The 25,623-nt window shown below is 49.0% G+C and overlaps 2 protein-coding genes across 5 annotated transcripts in view; both read left to right on the top strand.

The window, feature by feature from the left end:
* Positions 1-13,845, top strand: part of Hspa12a (heat shock protein family A (Hsp70) member 12A) — a 161,392-nt gene extending 147,547 nt beyond the window's left edge. For 3 of the 4 annotated variants that reach the window (XM_063288266.1, XM_017589080.3, XM_063288270.1), the window contains 5 exons: positions 2,270-2,356; positions 2,877-2,981; positions 3,674-3,932; positions 8,576-8,679; positions 9,609-13,845. In XM_063288266.1, coding sequence (XP_063144336.1) covers positions 2,270-2,356; positions 2,877-2,981; positions 3,674-3,932; positions 8,576-8,679; positions 9,609-10,246 — 1,193 coding nt within the window. In that variant the 3' untranslated portion in view covers positions 10,247-13,845. The remainder of the gene's footprint in view (positions 1-2,269; positions 2,357-2,876; positions 2,982-3,673; positions 3,933-8,575; positions 8,680-9,608) is intronic. The other variant, NM_001107445.1, reaches the window with a different exon arrangement.
* A 2,366-nt stretch (positions 13,846-16,211) lies between these two features.
* Spmip5 (sperm microtubule inner protein 5) lies at positions 16,212-22,929 on the top strand. The gene is given in 7 exon segments (XM_063281047.1): positions 16,212-16,354; positions 17,190-17,250; positions 19,710-19,928; positions 21,073-21,259; positions 22,443-22,540; positions 22,626-22,697; positions 22,700-22,929. Coding segments are annotated over 7 exon segments (741 nt in total). The 5' UTR covers positions 16,212-16,294; the 3' UTR covers positions 22,744-22,929.
* Positions 22,930-25,623: the final 2,694 nt, after the last annotated feature.

The following is a 25,623-nucleotide window of genomic DNA, read 5'->3' as shown; positions in this document are numbered from 1 at the left end:
GTGCTAACACCTTAGATCCGTTTTTCCCACACTGAGTGCAAAGACTTTGCCTTAGGCCCAAGGGCTAGATTCGTCCTTATTCTTTCTCATCAATCCCTTGCCGAGGGATGCTGGGGCCAGCCTTTCCTCTAGGGAACTCGTGTTATCATTTCAAACACACAAAGACACATCTTTCTCCACAGTCTGATTTGAAAGAAGACCGGACTTGTACCTTAGAAGGTACCTCCTGGCTCATAAGCAGAGATTCCTATCAGGGTCTCTTGGCCCAGCACTGCTTCCACATACCTCAGTTTTCAGGAGGCATCTTCTGATTTCTAGTAAGAGCCTTCCTCAGGAGTTTCCGTGCCTCTAGGCTGCCTTGTCTCCCCTTTAATCTGCCACATCAGCCACTCCGGCTGCCATGTCTGTCCCACAGCTTGTGAATTTTGATGTAGTCATGTCTATTCTCACAGGGCCCTTCCTTTTGTTTTTTGTTTTTGTTTGTTTATTTTTTGAGCCTGCATTGTTGACCAACATGCCGTGGAGGGGCAGCAAGGACAGGGTTTAGGTGTAAGCCTTACATTGAGATTGGCCTGGCTCTCCCAGGGTGGGCATCTGGGGAACCTCAGGGAGCTCTGTTTCAGCACATCTGACATGCCCTGGCTCCTTCCTAATCACAGGTCCTTGGGCAGAGGCAGCTGCAGAGGGATGGTGCTGGCAGACGCTGAGCATCCACACTTAGGGTTTGCAGGGAACAATGTTTTACCCTTGATAGGTTTTAATGGGATCCATAAAAGAGACATTTGTCCAATCTTGGGCTTAATCTACCTGTAAAACTGGGATAGTTCTTTGGGAAGTGGAAAGATGTTTTGCCGGGCCCTGCTCAGCTTTTTCTTTTAATGAATGACATTTTGTAGCTATCTAAATTGTTTTAGCCAGCTAGATCCTTGCAAGGTCCGAGGCATTATTCCTTGTTGTTACTGCTGTGCCTAGGGTCTGACATCCGCCTCCTTGCATGCTAGGGAAGTATTCTATCTCTACTCTAACATAGTTCGCTTGCCCCCTGCGTGGGAAGTAGGAGAGAATCTGGGGTTTGGGGAAGCCTCCCAGGGTGTCCCTTTGACCATTCCAGCCCAGGCTCTGAAGAACTTGGAGTGAGCTAGCTGGGCGTTTGCTGGTCTAATCCTGAGAGAAGTTGATTTTGCAAACAGTCTGCTTCTTACAGAAAGAGGCTAGAAGGTGGAGGGTGCTGTTGGATACTCACTAAGGAGGGATTCTCTGGCATTTCAGAAGTAGGGTAGCTCAGGGAGGGCAGATAAGGCAGCTGAGCCTTCCTCTGTCCCCCCAACAGCTGCTGTAATAAACCACTCGTGAGAGTTATCATTCCCTGACACTAGGTCTCATAGTAGGTGTTCTGCCTCTGGTGTCACCTACTGTGTGTGTACAGCTGTCACTCCAGATATGTGCTAGACAAGCAGGGTGCATTAGTGAAGCGGGAATGTAGGCCAGCCAGTGATATCCCCACTGTAGATCAGGAGACTGAGGTCCGAAGGGCTAAAGTGATTGGCCTGCTGCTTTTCTGGGCCCATGGCTCTGCCTTTTCAAACTTAGGGACTTCCGAGTCTTTTGGCTTCACCCCACTTTCCTCAGCTGAGCACAGGACAGTTACCTGTGCCCCGTCTGTCTCACTGGCCGTCCAGTCACTGGGCACACAGGCAGAGGCTTCCCCACGTGCCCGCTTTCCCGAGTGCTGGGCTCCCCTAGGTTCAGATGTTACCTTGTGGGCGAAGCGCCACCATGTGGCAGAAGCGCACATTGTCTTCAACAGCTGCAGGAAGCGGCTCTCAATCCTTTAATCCTAGAGATTCCCGTGAGGAAGATGCGTCCAGCATTCCAAAGCACATTGATGGGAAAGAGTTTAACCCAGTACACCTCGGGCTGCTGGGAAACTGGCCTATTTCACTAAGCCACTCCCCAGAAGAAAGTCTCCAGAGCCATGAATCTCGTCAGGGCTTCTTCACAGCCGGGCACCGGCAAGACGAGGGCTTCTTTCCCCGGGAGCCAGGCACTGACAAAGACTAGGGCAAGCAAAGACTAGGGCTTCTTTCCCTGGAGGGTCTGGCTTTCTGGTTTTTGATGCCAAGTCTGTTAATCTCTTTGGCGAAGTGTCAGTAAACGTTCCAGCCCCGAACCCGCCATGCCATTGTCTTCAATCGCTACAGATGACTGTCTGCTTTTTCATGCCTTCTTATGCTTGATCCTGTTTTTCTTTCTTTCTGTTGGCCACTAGCTAAGGAACACGTTCGGCGCAACCGACAGAGTCGGACCTTTTTGGTGGAGAATGTCATAGGAGAAATCTGGTCCGAGCTGGAGGAAGGTAGTGTCTTGGGATGTCCTTTGCCTCTGCGCCTCATTACTCTTCTTCACCGCTCGCACAAGCGCTTTCGTTTTCATTCCGTTTGCTCTTTGGGAAAATGCTCAGGCACTTTAAACGCCACTGGTTCAGGCACTGCCCTTCCGGGAGCCACAATTTTGCATGTCAGAAAGCCACAGAAATAGACTCTTCCCAAGGAAGATAAGGCCCCCAGTTCTGGAGGGAGTCTTGTGTTAACCGCATGCCATGGGATGTGGTGGGGACACAGCCCTGTGTGACATGAATATTTGGTCTTCTAGAGTCTCTCACACAGCCGCTGCTTCATGCATGCTTACCCCACCTTCCTGGACCGGTATGATTGGATTCTCTACTTATTGAATAAATTGCTATGCTGCTAATTAACAAAGCCCACCATGCAGATGAACCATTGATGGTGCTCACTAAGCCGGGTTATCGTCCGTCGCCTCGTTTGAGGGGGGACAGATGCCTGGTGTATCTTAAAGGTTGCTGTCTTCTATGCCAGGGGACAAGTACGTGGTGGTTGACAGTGGCGGAGGCACGGTAGACCTGACCGTCCATCAGATAAGGCTACCAGAGGGACACCTCAAGGAGCTATACAAAGCAACAGGTGAGACACCGCCTTGCTCCATAGCATTCCCCTCCCCCCACCACTCTAGTCCGCCCACTTCAGATTTCTCTCAGCACCACAAGCATGTGGAAGCACGTGGACTGTGGGTGGTAGAGGGCCCTTCCGTCTGTTTACGATTGGAGAGCAGAATGTATTTAAATGTCTTCCAAACTTCCACTTGAAAATTCGGGCATCAAACTGGATAGCGGCTCTGTTTCTGAAGGTTTACCAGGATTTGCCCATAGCTTGGTGCCAACTCTGACTGAATCTAAGGCCAGTTTTCGGCACCTGGAATAAGATCGCCAAAACAAGGAACATGCCTTTTACCCTTGGGAGGGGAGGTGCCCTGAGGCAGGGCCATCAAGAGACTGCACAGAGCCTGAGGTCTGCCAATTCTCCAATCCTCACCTTGGGTTTCCTGAGAGGGGATATTGTGATTTTTTTTGAAGTTAGTTATCTGTATTGATTTTATTTATAAAGAAAACAATTTAAATGGATAGGTTATTGCAGGAAAAAAATCCACAGAATAAGAGCCAGAGGGTTTTGAGGTGCGAGTGGGGATGGTAGTTGTCTGAGAGCCAAGTGGGCTGCGGTGTGCCTCAGAGAACACGGGGAAGGCCTGAATCTCATCGCTCGGCCTAGTCTCTCTCACTTCTCCAACGTCACGGGCCCTCAATGTGTTCTCCATTCAGGTGGACCCTACGGATCCCTGGGAGTAGATTATGAATTTGAAAAACTGCTTTGTAAAATATTTGGAGAGGATTTTATCGAACAGTTCAAGATCAAACGCCCGGCAGCCTGGGTTGACCTAATGATCGCCTTTGAGTCTCGCAAAAGAGCCGCGGCACCAGATCGAACCAACCCCCTGAACATCACTCTGCCCTTCTCCTTCATTGACTACTACAAGAAGTTCCGGGGCCACAGCGTAGAGCATGCCTTGAGGAAGAGCAAGTAAGTTGGCTTGCCTTGGGTTCTCACCTTGTGCACTGCCTTCTCTCAAGCAAGCGGCTCAATTCACCCACACCTCAATTTTACTACAGGAGTGTGGCTAACAATTCCATTTACCTCAGAGGGATGTTGGTGGGCGTAACATGAGCTCCTACCTGTTAGGAGGGATTGAGCATAACACCCAGGTCACAGAGCACGGTCTGTGCATTGGCTGGTACAATCATTGGGATAACAATCCCCTTGTGAAAACAGGATGTGTTGTTTGGGCGGGATCTTAGTCGCTGTACGACTTCTGTGAAGAGACACCATGGCCAAGACAACTCTCATAAAGAAAAGCTTTTAATTAGGGGCTGGCTTACCGGTTTCAGAGGTTCTATCCGTCGTCATCATCATGACAGGGAACATGAAGGCATGCAGGCAGACATAGTGCTGGAGAAGGAGCTGAGTTCTGCATCCAGATGCACTAGCTGAGGAGAGGGAGGCTGGGCCTGGACCTCGTGGGCTTTCGAAATCTCAAAGCCCCACCCCTCACACCTGTGATGCACTTTCTCCAACAAGGCCACACCTCCTAATCCTTTTCAAGCAGTGCCACTTTCTGATGACTAAGCATTCAAATACCTGAGCCTAAGGGGGGCCATTCTCATTCAAACCACAAGGCTGCCTGCTGTAGCAGTGTCTGGAATAGGACTCCGTGTGTACCAGGTGCACAAACTCTAGTAGGAATCTGTTTTTCCTGCTTCTGCAAGGCTTGCGCTTACAATTTGCTGCAAAATGAGCCCCTGTGGAAGATTCGGATTAAAACTGAATTTTTTTTAAATAGAAAAAAAAAGTCCTACCTGTTTGATAGCTTTTAAAAAGTTGTTTTTGAGCCATGTATAATAACACATGCCTCTAATCCCCACAGTGTGGAGGGTGAGGCAGGGGTGTTTTGAGTTCACAGCCAGCCTGGGCGACATTACCAACACCATACCAAAACTAACTTCCAACATACATGTCCAAAGTGAACTGGTTGTTACCACAGTCTGACAAATTTTCGTACCCGTCACTTCCCATAGTCACCCCCTCTTAATGTCCTCCTTACAATGGAAGGCAAAACTCTTACCATCCACCTTCAGTCACTGGCGGTTCCTAGCCAGTCTAAATCACATACGCCTCCTGCAGTTATTTTAAAGACAATCTCAGATTATGATCTAATCCGTTAATGTTTGAGGCTAGGGTTCTAAGGTACATTCTAATATGACCTTAATGTTATCATTCTTAAAATGCACTGCTCTTCAGTGTCCTTAATTACTGAGTTAGACTGGGGAGATGACTCAGTGGGTAAAACAATTGAGGTGAAAATGTGAGGACCACAGTTAGCATCCCCAGAGCCCATGTAAAGCCAGACACAGCAGCATCATCTGTACTCCCAGCATTCCTCCAGCAAGAGGGGAGGTGGGCATAAGAGAATCCCCTGGAAGCTTGCGGGGTGGTGTCACTTGAAATATTCACTGGCAAACAGTTTCTATTGTTATGTTAAACACTGTGACCCCATCTAAGACAAGGTAGAATGTGAGGGTCAGCATTTGAGGTTGCCCTCTGACCTCCTTATATATGCTGTAATCTCTCTCTCTCTCTCTCTCTCTCTCTCTCTCTCTCTCTCTCCCTCTCCCTCTCCCTCTCCCTCCCCTCCCCCTCTTCCTCTCCTTCTTCCCCTCCCTCTCCTTTCTGCCTTCCCCTCTCCTTCCTCCTTCTCCTCCCCCTCCCCCAACACACACACACACACACACACACACACACACACACACACACAGAGAGAGAGAGAGAGAGAGAGAGAGAGAGAGCGCTCACGCTTTTTTAAAAAATCCGTTAGCATCATCAGTTCTTGTCTCATTGCTTTACTTTGTATCAATATCCAAAGGAAGGCTACATAGTATCACAAGCCCCGTATACAAACACAAACTTCCCTCCTGGTTTCACCCTTCATTGTGTTTTAGTTGTCAAGGCTGCCCTGAGATCTTGCCACAATCTCTGTTTGCTCATTGTGTACCCACAGTTTCCTCAGTCTGTGAATCTGTCCCTTGCTATGTTTTTGCAAATACACAAACATTGAATCTCCGGCAGATTCAAGTTTGAATTTTTGGCAAATTTACTTAATAAGTGGGAGTTTTCTTTTTATAAATTTATGTTTATTACCACTCAGTAATTATATGTAATGACTGTGACATTTTTATGTATGTGCATAGTATATTCTGATTTTACCTCTTGTCTTACTTAGGGTTCCTATTGCTGTAATAAAACACTATGACCAAAGCAAGCTGGGGAGGAAAGGGTTTCATTTTAGAGTTCCAGGTAGCAGTCTGCCATAGAAGGAAGTCAGGACAGAAAGTCAAGCAAGAGAGGAACCCTGGAGGCAGGAACTAAAGCAGAGGCCATGGAGGAGGGCTGCTTACTGGCCTGCTCCTCATGGTTGGCTTATGTCAGCCAGGACCACCTATCTGGGGTGGTTCCACCCACAATGGACTGGGCCCTTCCAGATCAATCACTAGGAAACGCAGGCCCACCTGAGCATTGGTGGTGCACGCCTTTAATACCAGCACTCAGGAAGCAGAGGCAGGCAGATCTCTGAGGCCCGCTTGGTCTACAGAGTGAGTTCCAAGACAATTAGAGCTCCACAAAGGAACCCTGTCTTAGACAACAAAAACCCAAAGCAACAACTAAAGGAAGGAAGGAAGGAAGGAAGGGAGGGAGGGAGGGAGGGAGGGAGGGGAGAGAGAGAGAGAGAGAGAGAGAGAGAGAGAGAGAGAGAGAGAGCGTAAGCAAATAAATGTAGGCCAGTCTGATGGGGACATTTCCTCAGTTAAGGTTCTATCTTTCAAAATGACTCTTGCCCGTGTCAAAGTGATAGAAAACCAGCCAGCACATCCCTCATCACCCTCTCTTGTCCCATTCTCTTCACAACCAGTCCCCTTTACGTGTGTGTGTGTGTGTGTGTGTGTGTGTGTGTGTGTGTCCCAAATTCATTAGAGCTGTGTACAGGAGCATAGGTGAGAAGTTATTTACAGAAACACAGCACCTTACTACTGTGTCGCTGGAAGGCCATCTCTTCCTCTTCAGCAGCCATCACTACTTATAACTCTTAGGGGACAGTAGGGCTTCATGATCCTGCCTCTCCCGTGACAGGATGTTGAAAGCCTGACCTCAGGCAGTTCTGGTGTGGGTGATCACAGCTGCTGCAGGTTCCTGTTTAGTCCCATCGGGGGACATGTGCAAATCTATTTGTCTCTTCTGTTGGATGTTAGCGTCCTCTGATGATCACGGCCCACATTTCATTAGGGATGGGCCTGTGCATGCCTCACTATTGTGTCTCCCCCTTTCTATTTGGTGTGCCTGGAACACTCCTTAAAAAAAAAAAACAGTTATTCCTCTGTGGTTCAGTTACTACAGAAAAGAGAATAAATAGCTATTCATCCTTCTAGTTATTTTTTTTAAAGTGGTTTGGTGGTATACAACTTCAATCCCAGCACTAGAGAGGCAGAAGCAGGAGACTCTGTTTGGGGCCAGCCTGGTCTGCATCGTAAATTCTAGACCAACTAGGGCTAGATGGAATGGTGAGACCCTATCTCAAAAAATAAAGTGGATCCTAGCATCCTTCAAGATGGCACTGAGTTTTATTTTGTAGGGCAATGTGGGCTTAACCATGGGTTCTATATCTTAAAGTGTAATAACTATGGTCTTGTTGATGCTGAGTGTCCCACCTTGGACAGGAATGGCCTCTTCTATGTGGTTCTGAGCCCCTTTGACACAGCAAACAGTCTCTGAAGTATCTTTGCCCTCTGCTCTATGAAGATTCTCCAGATTTACCTCTCGTACTCTCTGCCCCCAAACTGCACTAGGCTGTTTCTCCAAGAAGCCTTGATTCCTTTTAGTGAGAAGCAGTAGGTTTGGTTCAGGTTTTGTGCCCTCTAGACAGGGTCACACCAGGCTGGCTGTCTTACTGGGATGATGTTTTCTTTGCCCTGTTGGTTCCCTGGAGAGAACGCCTGCCCTCCAGGTCAAATCCCAGGTCCTGGGCACACAGTCCCTGGGGCCCTCCAACCCTCTCAGTGTGGAAACTAGCCAGTCACAACCAGACACGGTCGGTCATTCCCCACCACGTACTGTCCTTTGGGTTATACCATGGAAATATGTCCTGGCTGGGGAAGATGGGGTCTCTACTGAGAGTCTGGATAATGAATGGTTTCCAATACTGTTTAGTCCCCAACATAAGTTAAACTAGGGAAAAACCCAAACAACAGCAACATCAAACATTGCTAAGTGTTTCACGGGCATAGCATCTACTTGAACTTCACAGCCTCCCCTGGGAGAGGCACTAAAGTTAGAACTATTAACCTTGGTTCCCAGTCACAGAGACATTGGCCTTCCTTATTCTGGGGGAGTTTGATGCCAGCAACAAAGCAAGGAGAAACGGAGAAGTCATGTCTCAGCTCTAGAGCAGCTGAGGGTCTACGCTCAGGCGGTCAGGGGAATTTCCAAGAATGCCTTTGACTTTAAAACCCTTTTATCCCTGCGGTGGGGACAGATGTTCTCTCAGGCCACACATCTGTGCAGATCAACCTGGCACTGTGCACTTACTCACAGCTTCCTTTTCTTGATGCTCTTCCCAGTGTGGACTTTGTGAAGTGGTCCTCCCAGGGCATGCTAAGGATGAGTCCGGATGCAATGAATGCCCTCTTCAAGCCAACCATCGACAGCATCATCGAGCACCTCAGTGAGTACCGATCGGGTCTTAGCCCCCGTGGGACAGAGTTGGGATAGGGACAGTCCTTACACAGCCCAGTCCAGTGGGGGAATCTGGATCTGGAAGCTACAAGGCTGGATGGAGTGGTTTCATCCCTCAAAATCCTGCTGAGCTGAGGAAGCCGAGGACCTGTCCTTACCTGGGCTTTGCTTTTGACCTTCAAGGTCAGAGGTCAGGGAACTCTGAAGCCGTAATACCCTAGAGTGACAGGGCTTAGGAGTGTATCTTGTTTGAAGTGTCAGGAAATCTTAGGAATCCTTGGCTTACAGGGAAAGAAAGAACTGTTTTGTGAAGCAAGGAAGGATTCCAGCAACACAGGGTCTGTCTGTCAACACAGAGTCTGTCTGTGCTGCCTTCTTGTGTGTTGGGTGTCCTCCCACAGGGATCCCCAGAATCCAAACCCCTCCACATGTCCCTCACCTACCTTTGTGAATACCAGAGACAGTAATGTCTGTAGCTTAGACCACATACTTAGAGGATTACTATTCTTACGAAGAATGAATCCTAATTGAAGTCACCACGACCCTTGACAGCTTGAGATTCCACTTGGCATGGCCCTGGCCTTTGTCCCTAAGCATACAATGTGTATGCTTTCTTCATAAGAACCTTCCTTCAGGGTTGGGGATTTAGCTCAGTGGTAGAGCGCTTGCCTAGCAAGCGCAAGGCCCTGGGTTCGGTCCCCATCTCCGAAAAAAAGAAAAAAAAAGAAAGAAAGAAAAAAAAAAAAGAACCTTCCTTCATAAGACCAGCTCAATCAAAACTGGGTTCAACGAGCTCAGGCATAGCCAGTGCCCAGCTGATGCCCATCGGTCAGCCGACTCCCACAGGCTCAGACAGCGGGGTCCCCCTTTGCTGGCTTGCTTTTGGGTACCTGACCTTCCTCTCGCCTTCCCTTTCAGGAGACCTGTTTCAGAAGCCTGAGGTATCCACCGTCAAGTTCCTCTTTCTGGTGGGCGGCTTTGCAGAAGCTCCCCTTTTGCAGCAGGCAGTGCAGGCCGCCTTTGGCGACAAATGCAGGATCATCATCCCCCAGGACGTCGGCCTCACCATCCTCAAGGGCGCTGTCCTCTTCGGCCTGGATCCTGCCGTTATCAAGGTGCGCCGGTCCCCTCTCACCTACGGAGTGGGCGTGCTGAACCGCTACGTGGAAGGGAAGCACCCTCCAGAGAAGCTGCTGGTGAAGGACGGCACACGTTGGTGCACTGACGTCTTTGACAAGTTCATCTCTGCTGACCAGTCCGTGGCCCTGGGGGAGCTGGTCAAGCGTAGCTACACCCCGGCAAAACCTTCCCAGCTGGTCATCATCATCAACATCTACAGCTCTGAGAACGACGATGTCAGCTTCATCACCGACCCAGGGGTGAAGAAGTGCGGCACGCTCCGCTTGGATCTCACAGGGACCAGCGGCGCAGCGGTTCCCGCCCGCAGAGAAATCCAGACCCTTATGCAGTTTGGGGACACTGAGATCAAGGCCACAGCCGTTGACATAGCCACCTCAAAGAGTGTCAAAGTGGGGATCGACTTCTTAAATTACTAGTGTAACTGTCCCTCCCGGCCACCATCTCCCCCCTCCCCGGGACCCATCTGCATTTGCTGACCTCATCCTTGACTCTTTTGTCCCTGACCTGACCCATTGCCATTACCCACCCTCATTTCAGTAGGAAAAAAACCAGAGAGAAGATCAACTAAGGATTCCTTCTGAGGGTACATTGGAGTGAGAAAGACTCAGAAGTCAATTATCACCATTGAGGACCCCAGAGCAGCCAGCTTCCATGGGTTCCTGAACGGTCAAACAGCCCTCAGAGAGGACTGGGTGCACCCTGCTTTGAAGAGGCCTCTGAAAGGGAGGGCTCAGGATGCCCACTGCAAGCCAGGGGGCGGATATTCATCAGAGATCTTTTTTAAATTATCTTGGATGGCCGCAGATAGGAAATACCAGACTCCCGCAGAGTTAATTTCTTCTCTTTATCCTGGGACTCACAGCGGTGACTCAGTGACAACTTACAGTATTCTCTTTCTTTTTAAAGATGGTGGGAGAGGACCGCCTACACCGGCACTGTTTCAGGTTCTCATACAATTTAGATTCCAAGGAGGCTCAGTGAAGGCGAGGACAACCTTGGCTAACTCAACCAGGATGGGGGTGGCTGTAAGAGTGTGGATACCTTGATTTTCCAGAGCAGGTAAAACTTGCTTTGGTGGAAATGCACACTGGAGAGTTAGTGCCGTGCCCCAAATTACAGCTGTCCCCTTTTTCTGGGGAGTATACATTCTGAGATTCCTCAGTGGATGACCAAAGGTGTGGATAGTACCAAACCTTATCTATGCTACATTTTTTCTATACTTACATATCTATGGTAAAGTTTAATTTAATAAAGTAGCAAGAGAGTAGCAACAGTAACTGGTGACAAAATGGGACAACTGTGAAAACAACTCGTTACAATGTATAAATGTGGTCTGTCTCAGTTTATCTTACTACAGGACACCGCTGTGCGTTTTCAGACCACCATTGACAGGGGCTAGTTGAAAACCCAGTAAATAAAAACACTGATCAGAAAGTAATTCTCCAGAATTCAGCTTGAGTTCAGAGGTCACACATAATGCTAGTGTTCTTAATAGGAATTTAATTGGAGAAAATGAAGTTTCTATTTGTCCTGTTTATACCTATCACCACACCCGGAAATCCAGAACAGGCCTCTGTCTTGCAAACCATGCACATTTTCAACTAACCTCTTCCTTCCTTTCTTCCTTCCCCCTGTTCTTTATTCCACCATAAGGAAACATGAAAGGGAGTTCTGTTCCGTGAAATGCCTCCATCAAATCTGCAGCTTTTCAAATCCACCTAAAAATAGTGTATACCTAGACCTGGTAAATGAAGCCAGGCCGGTGGCTCTCCGGCCTCAGAATCGCCTGGTGCTCGTCGAGAGCAGTTCCTGAAACCTCATCCCTTTTAAACAGCGGCCGACTCAGCAGGGACAGGGTCTGAAGTCTTAGTGTTGCAATGTGAGGATTCCCTCAGAGCTGAAGTGACCACAGACCACCACGCTGTGTGTGGCCTTAACAATCCCTGTCAGATTTCCCTCAGGGAAGAGTGCGTGTACCTACACTGCGCCCTCTAGATAAGGGGGTCAGAGACCCACCTGCCATTTTAACCCTCCCAGGAAGGATCAGAGAAGAAAAAAAGAAGGCAGGAGAGGAGCCATGACAAAGAAACCTCCCAAGGGGCCAGCCAGTCTCTGCGTTCTTCCCTCTGTGCAAGGTCAGTCAACGTCAGGAGCCAAATGAGGACACAGAATCAAGAATCTGTCCTCTTTGTCTGTTCAAAATTGTCTTTCTCTACTGATGGAATTCACCCCGATTTCAAGTCACTGGGAGCATGCATAATGAATGGATGGACAGACAGACAGACAGACGATGGACAGACAGACAGGTGGATAGGTACAGAATGAGGGAAGGGACTTCAAATGTAAGCTGGATTTGTGAACCATCATCCTAGCCAATATGCAGATCTCAAATAGCACTTTGAATTTCAACCTGTTGTCTCCTTTTCCACACCGCTTACTGCAGAACCCCCTGCTAGAATGTGAGAGACACTATCAAACCTCGGAACAAGCGAGTGGGAGCCCCCGGACCTCAGGATGCCTGCCTTCTAGGATTCCCGCTAACCCTGCTTCGGAAGCTCATGGGTGTCGCTTCGGTGTTTGCAGCCACAGTCCTCAAATAGACTTTCAATTTTGTTATAATGGATATAATTTTTATGTACATAGAACACTAGAATCTTGTACAGAATCTTTATTTCTACTTGCGCTTGTCTGGAAAGGAAGATACTCTTAATTTTGGTTAATAACACTGCTGCTTGTAGGCTCCACAGTTCATTTCTTAACTGTTCTCCCTGGTTGCTGTCTGCGCTGTTACCATGCAGTGGACTATGTATGCAAGACTGAGCAATAGACAGAGGTGCCTTGGGTCAGAGTCTTCTGACCACACAGACTATCCATTGAACAGCTTCACCAGACCCCTCCACCCCCACACACCCTACCCAAAGCTGAGCAGTCTCTGCCTAGAGAGTAATGTCGCTATTCTCCCCTCCAGACTTTGAGAACTGAACATACTGGTCCTGGAAGCAGTGCCTCCAGAAACACTTTGTGTCTGGCGTGGCGACATGCTTCCTGATTAGAGGAACCAAGCGGCCCATGGGCCAAGGTTTCCATTGGGTTGAATGAGTGGGAGCAGTGTAGTCAAGCCCTTCTTTTCCTGGCTAACGCAAAGCACTTCGTACCTTATGTCAGTCTAGATCCTTGCCTCCTATGTTGCTTAAATGAGCTGGTAGGAATCTGCACTATTAGCAAACTGATGATGATGGGGAAGGGGGTGTGATTTCACTGGACTTCCTTCGGGCCCAGAGATACAGTCCCAGTGGCCAAACTCTTTTAGTAAAGACCTTCAATCTGTCCCTACCCCGACTGAAGTAATCCTACAAGGAACACTGGATGAGTTCACCCGGAACACATTTCCCAGTCCTAGGAAGTTCCAGAAGGTCTGTGGCCTTCACGGATTGTCCTTTGCATAGGTTATCTGGCCACTTAATGGCATTTCCTGTACACAGCAGGCATTCATAAATGCAGAGTGATGGACCAGCAACAGGCAGTAGGAAAGAGGAGGTGCTACAGAAGAGGTTCTGGGGAGTCATGGCTGAGTCCAGGTTACAGGGCCTGCCCCACCCTTAGAATGTTACTTAGACCAAGTTTAGCTTTTAGAGTCCAGGTCTGGTTAATTGCCAGGGTAGCAAGGAATTGCATGCACCAATATAAACAAGAGTCAAAATGCATTATTACTCGAAGATTGAGTTCCACATTGTAGCGATGTAATAGTTGTGACTAGGCTGCGCAGTTACGTATGCTGGGGGATGGCTTTAAGTGGATGGCTAGTATCAAACTTGTTGGCCATAATATCTCTTAATGCCCCTCATCTGCTTGCAATATGGAACAGTATCCTAAGATCTTAACCACTGGGAGTCTTGTTCATCACAAGATGGATCCAAACTTCACAGAAGAACTTTGCAGCAGTTCACAACTAGACAGGGTTGTGTCTGCAAACTCTGTCTTCACAGATTCTAATAAAGTAAATCTCTCAATTTCACATGGCCTAGAATAGTTTTTTCTCATTTGGGGTGTAGATGGAGTTGCGGAGGGATCATGACTGATTCTCGCCCTTTCTCAGGTGGCTCTAGCTTTACCGACAACCCGTCCTTTGCTGGGAACCAAAGCTCCAGGGATGCCCAGAGTCCTGCCTTCTCCAAATGGGAAGAAAGCGGCTTAACTATAGAGAAGAGATGGGCAGAATGAGTTGATAAAAATCACTGAAAGTGTCTAAGGCTTTGTGGAGCCTGCCCTCAGAGCATCCCTGCAGGCAGAGGCTGTCTGTCTAAATCTTAGGTTTCCTTCCAGACTCTACCCTGGAGCACGGTTGAAATCGGCCCTAGAAGTGCCAGATGGCTTGAGGTGCAATCCCACAGGTCCAAGGGAGGGAAAAGGTGTTTGGCTCCACCTGGCTTGATCTAAAGTTCAGTGTCCAGGCGCGTACGGTCCTGTACTCTCTAGGGAAACACACTAATGAGTGTTAGATGGCAGAGCTGTGAGGCCATCCACGCCCTAATTGGTTCACACAATTAGGGAATCCATTTGATTGGGAGTCAATCAAAATGAAATGATGGCAGGGCCTTTCCCTAAAACCACTGCTGGAAGTAAGACAACTTCCTCAAGGACACTTTCATTTTGGTAAAGCGCTTGTGTCTGGATACCTTGGTGGTGGTGGTGGTGGTGGTGGTGGTGGTGGTGGTGGTGGTGGTGGTGGTGGTGGTGGTGAACCAGAAACTAACCCTAGCTTTCCTGGTAGAGAAAAACGTATGCTGGGAGACTGAGCAAAGTGCCTGTTTGGAAGCCAAATGGACACCGATGGCCTTCCTTTCCCAGGCTACTTCCTGCCCCTTGCTGGACCTCAGATAGCGGGGACGTGGGGGAGGGGTGCGTAGAGACCACTGTACACTTTTGAGGGGAAACAGGGTGCGGGTGGTGAGGATGTGGATTTCCTGCAAGGATCCCCTCTGTGTCTACATTGGCCGTCCCGCCTTCCCTTGTAGGAATGAGGTCTTCAAGCTACAGGCAACAACTTCCAGAACAAACATCGATGAGGCAAACCTCTGGACTTCGCAGTGCAGGGCAGAACTGGCTGCTGCTGAGAGATTAGCGGCCAAGTTTACTGGGTTTACCAAGTGCCTATAGTTTTTGTTCGGTGTCATCCCAGCCCTGACCCCTGGTCTTCATGTATGGGGCGTGGCCAGCTACAAATATCCCGGTAAGAACCCAGCTTCAGCCCCGCCCAGGCAGGGTGAGCTCACAAAGGTCTGGAAGAGCCTGTGGGAAGGCGGAGCTGCCTGGTTTCCTGGCGGTGCTCAGGCTTGCCCACGTAAGAGCATGGACCCCGTGGGAAGTGGGTGGAGAAGGATCCTTTCTTCTCCTGATCTCTGTCCTGCTTGCCTTTTGAAGCCCTCCAAGCTCCTTTCTACTCCTATTCCTAAAGGATGTCTTGTTTCTAACCTAAGCCTCACACTCTTTCAGCATTTCCTGCCCCAACCCCGGAGAATTTAGCAGCCTTTGCTCCTCCCCCGCGCCCCTCTCCAGAGCATTGAAACAACGTACCTCAATCTCTGTTTTTTGCTTTTTTATTCCCCCACCTGTTAGGTGTGGTAACTTCAATGGACACCCCTATGACACTGTAGTGTGTAAACAAGAATACAGTTCCCTTCACCTATGACCCAAAGCTAGTATTCTATAAATGCCTGTTGTCTTTATTGATCCTTATCTGGAAATGGGCATAGTATTTGTGTTATGGAGCTCTTGGGAGGATTCACTGCTTTCTGCCTGTAAAGGTCTGAGAATTTGGCCAGCAGGTGATCAGTGTTGAGTTGGACATGGGTTCTCAGCCAGGAACAGTCTAAAACCAGCCTTCTGCTGGGCACCAGGTACACAGTGCCAGAGGTTAAGTGGACCTTGGATGTGTCCCACCTCCATAGCTCTTGCCTACACGGTGTTGGGCTGTTTCAACCACTGACTTGTGTTCCCTACCTCCCTTTCTACTTCAGGCTGTGGCCTCAAAAGTATCACTTTAAAGACCGGCACTGGCTTGGCAGGATAGATGAGCCACAGAATCCACAGACAAACCTTGGATCTTTGTGGGAGACCATTGATTATCCCTGGTGAGTGAAGGGATTAGCTCCAGAGGTGGTTTCTATGCATCTGGTACCTGAATGGACACTTATTACCTCCATTCCTCCCCTCCTTGGATTCCACATCAGTGTTTTTGTGGTTTTTAGATCCTCCCAAGACAGATGTGCTCTGAGCCTTTGTTGGGGAGGGGGGTGCCTCATATGCATTGAATAAAGTTGAATAGGGACCTAGTCACAGATACCAGTAGCATCCTGTCTCCCTAGTTATGACATCAGGCATTGTCAGATATTCTGAGAGTAAAGGGACTTAGCCACACAAGTTGCTACCAGAGTCTGCTTGAATTAAGAGTGTGCTGTGGAGAAATGGCTTCTTATCATTCCCCTCTATGCAAGTTTGATGAGCGTTACATGAGCTCTCACATGGTGATTCCTGGGTCTTACTCATCTTTATATTGACACCTGTTTCATGGCTGAATATGCACATAGTTTATCAGTTTGATGGGTGGAAGGAAGGAAGGCAGGAAGGAAGGATGGGAGGGTGGATGGGTGAATGGGTGGATGGGTGGGTGAAGGGGTAGATAGGTAGATGGGTGGCTGGCTGGCCGGGTGGGTGGGTGAATGGATGGGTGGGTTGGTAGGTGGATGGATGGGTGGGTATGTGGATGTATGTATGTATGGATGGATGGGTGGGTGTGTGGATGGATGGATGGATGGGTGGGTGGAGGGGTGGAGGGGTGGATGGGTAGGTGAGTGGATGGATGGGTGGGTAGATGGACAGTTGGGTGTACATACGTACGTATGTATGTATGTATGTATGTATGGATGGATGGATGGATGGATGGGTGGGTGGTGGATGGGTGGGTGTGTGGATGGATGGATGGGTGGATGGGTGGATGGATGGATGGGTGGGGGTATGTATGTATGTATGTATGATGGATGGATGGATGAGTGGATGGGTAGATGGGTGGTTGGATGGATGGATGGGTGTTTTGAGGTCATAGGAAGGGTGTCTCTGGAAAGTGAGACACTCATAGGTGGAGATCTGCAATAAGCATACAAGGTACTGAGCCGTTGGTACCAGCTCTCTGGGTTATACCTAATGGCAGCTCTGTCATCTAGCCTTGTGTATGATGGAGCTCTCACTTCCCAGCCCCTGACAAAGTCATTCTTTAACACGCAAGAACTCTAGTACATGTTCAGTAAGTCCTTGAGGCGGGGACTCTGGAGGTCATTTCCTGGTTCTTTCCCTTCACTACAGCGTAAAATGGAGCCTCCCAAGACCTTCATGAGAAAGCTACCCATCACACCAGGATACTGTGGTAAGTGGCATTCGTAACAGTGGCCCTGGTCTCTGGCTTGTCTTGGAGCATTGTCTGCGTCTAACTGGGCTCGTGCAAGTACTCCAGCTTCTAAGACACACATGGAAGGCACCCAGTGCTGCAAGAGGGAGACAACTAGTTTTGGATAACTGAGGAGAAATTACTTAGGCCAAATCTTGCAGGACATGGCTGGGCATCCACAAGTATTTAACACCCACTGGGTGGTTTGTACAGAAGGATTACACATGGTGATTGAGGATAGACAAACAGTACAGAAGTTGGGACTTTGTCCTCCCCAAGTTCGGCTTCCCCAAATCACCCACAAGGGTACCTTCTTACTTTTCTCACTCCTTCCTGTGTCTTCCTGAGGTTGTAGCCCTGAAATTCTATGTCTAAGAACCCTTATCTCTGACAGTCAAGAACAGTTGGTTTCCATTCCTAAAGGTTCTTCCGCTTGAGGTTGCTGAGTCACTGAGAACTGTGAGCATCCCAATAAGTGATGAAGTCAGTGGGGCCCTCAGTTTTCAGACCTGGCTATTCTCAGAGGGGGCTAGTCTCATAGGGAATAGTCCAAGGCTTACCAGGCTCAGCCAGCTAGCTAAGAGAATGGGCTCAGATTTAGTTCACACCTCCCTGATCACTGTCTACACAATTGTAAATACACTTCTCTAGGCAAGGAATGAACCCTGTGAAATAGCCACCAGCCCGTCAGCTCTTGATTCTTCAAATGGACTTTGTGAGTTTGAGTCTCCAGTTTATCTCCCCTTCTCTCAATTAAGGACACCAGTCTTTGGCTTTGAGGACAGCTTAAACTTGGAATTATCTTGCTTTTAGCGCCTTAATTATATCTTTAAGACCGTATTTCCCCAGAAGGCAATGCCTGTAGCTATCAGGGTTTAAGGACTTGGATATGTGTATATGGGGGAAACAATTTACCGAATCACATGGAGTGCTCTAGTGATTAAAGGACATACACATACCTGTGTAAGTGTCATGGTCCTCATCAAGACTCAGGAAGATGTCTTGTGTTAGGTTATGTGAGTATCATGTGTGTGAATACACATACATAAAATACGTAGATAAAAGTAGGTTCTGGTGGTAGAGACGCCACTTCACAGAGGGCCCCGAGTTCCTGTGGCTCCCCAACAGCGTCGCACACTTGATTGGCCAGCAGCTGGGGAGATGACTGGTGTACAGATGTTGCTGTGACCAAGTACCTGATAAGGAACAGTGTAAGGGATTTATTGCGGCTACCGTTTGAGGGTACAGCCCATCGTGGGCAGGACGGCCTGGCAACAAGGGCTCGTGGATGGGACTTTAATAATGATGGACCAAGGAGCAGAGAGAGTACAGGAAGTGGTCTTTGGCTATAAACCTTAAAGCCCACCTTCAGCCGCCCACTTCCTGCAGCCCCGCCCACTTCCTGCAGCCAGACCCCACCTCCACAACCTCCCCTGGGAGACAGCACCATGACACCAAGTTTCAGACATACGAGCTTGCGGAGACACATTTTACATTTGAACCACAGCAGATGAGGGATCTTGGTCTTCGGCCTTGTCAAGGTGAGTCAATTAGATTCTTCTAGAAGGTGCGTTCTTGTTGAGTACAGGAGTCAGAACTGCTTCCTTCATTCCCACAGCATGGTTCTCTTTCTTAAGCCACAAAGGCGAAAGCAATATGCTTCAGGAAGGAGAGACATTCATTTACTTTGCAGCTTAACACTAAGTTCTTAACCAGTTCCCTCAGTTGTTTCTGTTTTTGTTTTTTCAACGGTTTTATTGTGGCACCACAGCACGTAGGGATTCAGCATCCAGTTGAAATAAATAGTTGTGTTTTACCCTTACTAATTGTAATGATTACATGTTATTTTGCAGGAAATGGTGAAAAATTGTCCTGGGGGTGGGCCTTGCAGATAATGAATTTACCTTTTTATGTTATAGTCTTGCTTTTAATGGATCTGCAATTTCCCTATGGTTTGGCAAGAAAGATCCCAGATTGCATTTGGGAAGTGTCAAGGAAAATATGCACGCTCTCTCTCTCTCTCTCTCTCTCTCTCTCTCTCTCTCTCTCTGTCTCTGTCTGTCTGTCTGTCTGTCTCTCTGTCTCTCTCTCAAAAAAAAAGATGAATAATTTCAATTACTCCTCAGACTATCATTTGGGCTCATTAAATGCTTCCCCCATTTGCTGTTCAGCCTGACATCAGGGCTTTGCCATCAAAGTGTACGACTGTCATCGCCTTTGTTGAAATGGACCTTCCCTCCCCAGCTTCAAGGTCATTTTTCTGCAGCCTTGGGAGGGCCTAGCTATGTTGCAAACAACACCACCGCTTATATTAATGGCCTCTGGAAAAACACAGCGTTGGTGATGGTGGAGGGCTGTGGTGGCGGTGCAGAGGCAGGCTCTCAGATTGCAGCAGAGTCCTCACCTCACGCCAGCTGTGATTCCCTGTACTCCCCCAGGCTTCATACCATGGCTTAGTTGCCAGGAGAGCCCCGTCGAGGACCGCATGAATTCCTGTGTGAAAGCCTTCCAGGAGAGAACGCAGAGGTACAAGGAGGAGCAGCAGACCCTAAACTGCTCTGTGGCCAACACCCGGCCCCTGAAGCCCATCTGTTCTGAGGACACGGTCCTGTGGGTGCTGCACGAGTATGCCAAGAAGTACCACCCCCTGACTCTGGGTACGGCCTCCCCGAAACAGAAAATCAGCCTCTCTTATAGCTGGACCTGCGAGAGATCTCAGCAGGCCACTGTGCAGCTAGAAAGAGCACCTAATGAGCACAGCTTCTGTGGAGGGGAAGGGAACCCATGTGGAGGTGACGAGGACCATTAGGAGTGGAAGGGACCCGTGTGGAGGGGAAGGGAATTATTCAGTCTGTGGAGTCCTCACTGCACAAGCCTGAGGACTTGTTTGATTCCTCCCAGAGCCCATGTACATAAACCACGTATGGTGGCATATGACTGTTGACATTGCATAGGTAGGTCTCAAGGGCTTGCTGACCAACTAGCATAGCCAAATTGATCTCCAGAGGCACTGAGATATCCAGCTTCAAAAATAAGGCGAGACTGTCTAAAGAAGACATTCAGTGTGGACCTTTGGCCTCTATACATATGGGAATACAAACAGGGGCGCGCGCACGCACGCGCGCACGCGCACACACACACACACACACACACACACACACACACACACACACACACACCACAGAGGCACACAGCCCAGTTGTTAAAACTAAGTTGTTTAGGGACTTATCCAGAACATTCAATAATTTATATGTGCAGAGACGATGGGCTAGGTATTCCCTATGGTGCTGTCCAGCTTTGATCTGGTGTCTCTGACCACCCTGCCAATCAGTGTCACCATCAGGACCTAATGACAGCTTCTGGTGCTGATTCTGATGTGCTTTCATGCACCTGGAGACTCTGCTGGATTTAGAATCTGAGAGCTGGTGTGCCTTGGACCTATTCTAACTACTTCCTGGCAGTGTCTCAGAACTTGTCACAGAAGTAACACGTGGAGCTAACAGTAGTGTCTGCTTCCAAGGCTGCTGATGAGAGAAGGAAAGGAGATATTAGGAGAGAAGCTGGCACACAGTGGGGCTCTAGGTTTGGCTGAGACACAATTGGGCCTTAGGTGTGGCTGGCACACAGTGGGGCCCTAGGTTTGACTGGCACACAGTGGGGCCCTAGATGGGGCTGGCACACAGTGGGGCCCTAGGTGGGGCCTAGAAGTTCCTGGGATAACTGTTCCTATGACAGGGAGCTTGGGAGTTATTCCCACTGTGCTTCTCTGAAACTCTCAGGACCCTTGCTGTCTCCTTACAGAATGCAAAAACCAGAAGAAACCACTAAGGGAGCCCCCTATCCCTGGCTGGGCAGGCTACCTGCCCAGAGCCAAGGTCACTGAATTTGGCTGTGCCACAAGGTATACCCTCATGGCCAGAAAGTGCTACGAGGACTTCCTGGGTTTGGTGGAGCAGGCCAAGAGGGCTCAACTGAAGCCTTATGAGAAGTAAGTGTAGCTCATGGCACATGTAAACTGCAGCATCTAGAGAGCGGAACCAGTGGTGGGGGTGGGCCCGGGGTGGGGCCAGGGTGGGGCAGGGACAGCAGGGCACTCTTACAGGCAGCCTGTACCTTGGAAGGACTAGGAACATCAGACAGACCAAGTTCTCAGCACAAAGGAGATTTATTTACCCCAGAGGAACAAAGGACAAGGAATAAGAGACAAAGACAGCAGATATGGGGAGGGGAGGTTAACAAGAGAGACCAGGGAAGGGCCATTTATCTAGGGGGGCAGACAAAGGATTGCCTCTGGATGGGGGAGACAGATGTGAGCCATAGGCAAATGGCAAATTATCAAGGTACAAGGGGAAACCCCTAGTTAGGGTCAGGCGTTTAATTTTGACTGGACAGGTTAATTTGGACACCTGTAAGGAGGCTTTTGATGGCTGGGCTTCAATTCTTTGGTAGCTGGACCTTGGTAGTCAGTCCCAGGAGGAAGAAGTGGCCGAATAAGGGAATAGACCTTGGTAGCTCACTTTAGAAATACAATCTAATGGTGTTTAGCAAGAGGAGGGGATAGGGGACACAGGACATGTTTGCCACACCCCAGCTGGCTAGAGTCCCTTCAGAAGTGCCGATCTCAGCACTGGCTTAAGACTTAAGATGCTAAGGGAGTCAAGCGTGGTGTGCACACCTGCTGTTCCAGCAGTCCAGAGGTGGCAGATCCCTGTGATTTGGGGGCCTAGTCTATGTATTGAGTTCCAGGACAGCCGAGGCTACATAGGGAGATTCAGCCTCAAGAAAAATAGGGGTGATTGGTTGTAACATCTGTCACCCCACTGATCGCTGGGATTGATTTGTGGGACCTGGCTTGCTGGGTGGTGTCCCCTTCCTCCATCTCTGCTCCCCTCCTAAAGTTGCCTCCTTTTTGGAAGAGGACCAATTTACTGTGTTCCCTGCTAGAACCTCCAAATATGCTCTTGGGGATGCTGAGGGGAGGGAGCTGGCTGGGACACTGGAGCAATGCACAAGGCAGCTCTCACTCTGTTTACCATCTGAGAGACAGGGGTGGTATTTCCAGACCTTAGGATGGCTCATAAAGATTAGGACAAAGGCACTATGCTTGCTCAGGACCTGCACGCTATGCTTCATATTAGAAGGAGTGACGTCATGCTTTCTGCTCATTTCAGAACATACAGTGTGAGCTCCGCACAGCCTCTTCACCCTTCTCCTAAAGTCTTACAGCTGCAAGGCCTCCCACCCCCATACCCAGAACATTTTGTGCCAGGTAAGCAAGGGAGGCACTGTTTCCTTCTGGCCCCTTTGCTCAGCTGGGTCACCTGTGTGCAGCTCCTGTGGTCTTTCTCTTCCAGGTCAAACACTCCCAAGCGAGAACTTCCAAGCTCTCAGGCCCTGTGGCTGTGCTCATTGGTCCAATCTGTCATGCAGGGTGAGCCAACATCCTGGGCAAAGAAATTTGCCCAGAGCTAGAGTCCTGCATTCTTCCCAGGAGATGTGAGCCTCAAGGGAGGGGAGATACCTGCTGTGCTTGCATAGAAACCAGCCCCTTTTGGGCAATGAGGAGATTTAATAAGAATCCCTTAACTGCTGCCCCAGTAATTACCACTGTCGCCTAAGACAGTCAGAGAATTCAGAGGCTACATCTCAGCATACTAAGCCTGTTTGTTTGTTTGTTTGTTTGTTTGTTTGTTTGTTTTGGCTTGGGAGTCTGCTTTGATCATAATCTATGGATCCTGAGAGGGAAATCAAGGCCAGACTGCTGGGAGCAAAAAAAGACCTCAGGTGGAAAGAACACACTCTCTGGAGGCAGCTTCAGTGAGACAGCTCATTTCATGGAGTTGGAGCTGGGGGCGGGGATGGGAGGAGGCCTGGCGGGCACAAAGGCCATTCTGGGGAGTAGCTAGGTGCTATTGGGGTGACTGTACTGTAGAAAATATTTATCTCAATCTGGGGCTTCTACCCCACCTTTGATTATTCAGTTCCCAGACAAACACACATAACGTTTGTATTTATAATAAGCCTTAGTCAGCGCTAGAGCTGGGCAGGTAGCTACCCTCTATGCTATTTCCCCATCAATAACCCCAAGTTAGGGAGCTCTTAACTCCAATTGGCCAACCCTGCTTCCTCCTCTCTCCACCTTCTCTCTCCTCAGACCCTAAACCCAGGAACTGAAACCCTGCCTGTCTCTCTTCTGCCCAACTATGCTGTTGGCGTCTTTATTCACCAATCAGGGATAACTTGGAGGACAAAGTCACACAGCATCATTTGTGTACATACATCCCTGGGGGAAACCTGGCCTTGGGCCTGGAATTTAGCACTACAATACAAGCAAAAGGCAGGACCTTATTGGCTGGGGCCAGGATGCCTCATTAGCATGAAGAGGAATTCCAGGGGCTACAGACATGACCGTATAAAGTAAGAGGAAGTTTAACCTGGCTACCAGGCTATGTGACCAACTCTGGTGGGCAAATGTAAGCCTGCCGGCCTGGGGCAGTGGGTAAGCGATCCTACTTTTTCAGATCTCAGGATGAGATTTCTAGGGTTTGGACACCTCACAAGCCCACTCTTGCTCTGGGCCTGCTTCTCACAGCTCCCTAGCCCCACATGGTTGGGAAATGGGAGCTCCAATGTATTGAGCTCACCCAGGCTGTCTCTTCCTAACACCAGGGAAACCTTGTGTAGCTGGGCCAGGCTCTTCTTCCAATCCCTCTGACCAGTGTAACCCTGTCAGCCATCGTGGGTCCTGGTGTGACCTGCCTCTAACCCTAGCACTAATATCCTGCTGAAACCCTGATTTTCTAGAATCCAAGTCCTCTGAGAGATTCCAATCAGCGGACACCAGCTTTGTGAGATTGATTACCCAGGCTGTTTAAACACAATACCCAGCTGGGTGGCTTCACCACACAGAAAGCCCAAATCTGTAGATTTCACTTGCTGGAACCAAATAACTAAGAAAAAACTAAAATGGGGGGTGGGGGAGGATTTATTATAGCTCGAGGTTTGAAGGTTAAGAATCCACCCTGGTGGAGAAAGCACAGTAGGCAGGCAGGAACATGAGGTGGCCAGACACATCGCATTTTCAGTCAGAAAGCCGCAGACCCCTCCCTGAAGTGGCACGCCTCAATGGTCTGCACCATTTAGCACCACCAGGAAGGACAGGAGCCTGTGGGGACATTTCTCATCCAAACCACGTATCCTCCTTCCTGTCACATGGCACTCTTTGTGTGTTGAGACACAACCTCACAGGGACACTTACCGAATTGGCACAGGAGTGCACGGTGCTCCAACGTAATGTCATTCTAACCAATCAAGTCTGCAGAGACCCTGTTTCCAAGCCGATTGTATTCTGAGGTCATTGTTTCTAAGGGACACAGTTCAATCAGTAAGATTGACGTCCTGCCTCTTTCCTGTGACTGGTGGCTCTCTGATTTCCCGTGGCAGCTGTCAGAACCAAAAGGAATCGGAGATGGGAGGGCAAAGAGTCTGTCCATGGGCAGCAGAACATTCAGAGACTCGCAGAGCCTAAAGGGACAGCCTTTCCCAGGAATTCCTCACGAAGCAAGGTCACCCTTTCAGCATAGTGCATATTTGAGTATACACACACACACACACATACACACACACACACAAACAGGGTTTGTGGGATGAATATGAATTGGTTTAAAGATTATTTTTAGTAACAGAAAGGTGGCTCAGTAAAGACTCCTGCCATCAGGTCCCGATGACTTAAATTCAATCCCCGGGACCCACAAGATGGAAGGAGAGAACCAAGTAAGTTGTTGAGAGTGTTAGCATTCTGTCTAAGCTCCACCCCCACAGTAACAGCCAGGTATGCTCCGCCCCGCAGTTACCTGGCAACAGCCAGCTATGCCTGACATTATAAAAGGGGCTGCTTGCTCTCTCCTCACCTTCTTGCTCTTGTTCTATTGCTCTTACCCTCTCCACCTTGGTCCCTTCTCTCTCCATTCCCCTCCCCCTTCTCTCCACGTGCGCATGGCCGGCCTCTTCTCTTTCTCTACTTTTTTTCTTGCTCTTTTCCCTCTCTTGGCGCCTCCCCCACGCCCCGTCTCCGCCATTCCAATAAACCTCCTCCTTGTGAGACCGTGTTGGCCTGGTGTGGTTTGTCTGGACCGGAGCCGTAATTTCCATCCCAACAGCGAGTGCCTAAATATATAAAAATAATTTTTTAAAAATCAATATATTGGAGTTTTTGTCGAAAGGAAAAAGAAAACCATGTCTCAGCAGAAGGAAACTGGTGTTCTCTTCAGAGAGCTGAAGCAACGCTCCAAGATCTGTCAGGGTTCTTTAGCCCCGATGGAGTGATTCCACAACCCCACGCAACCCCACGGA

Source organism: Rattus norvegicus, chromosome 1, assembly GCF_036323735.1.
Source record: "Rattus norvegicus strain BN/NHsdMcwi chromosome 1, GRCr8, whole genome shotgun sequence".
Classification (NCBI taxonomy): domain Eukaryota; kingdom Metazoa; phylum Chordata; class Mammalia; order Rodentia; family Muridae; genus Rattus; species Rattus norvegicus.
This window is presented reverse-complemented; position numbering and strand designations above follow the sequence as displayed.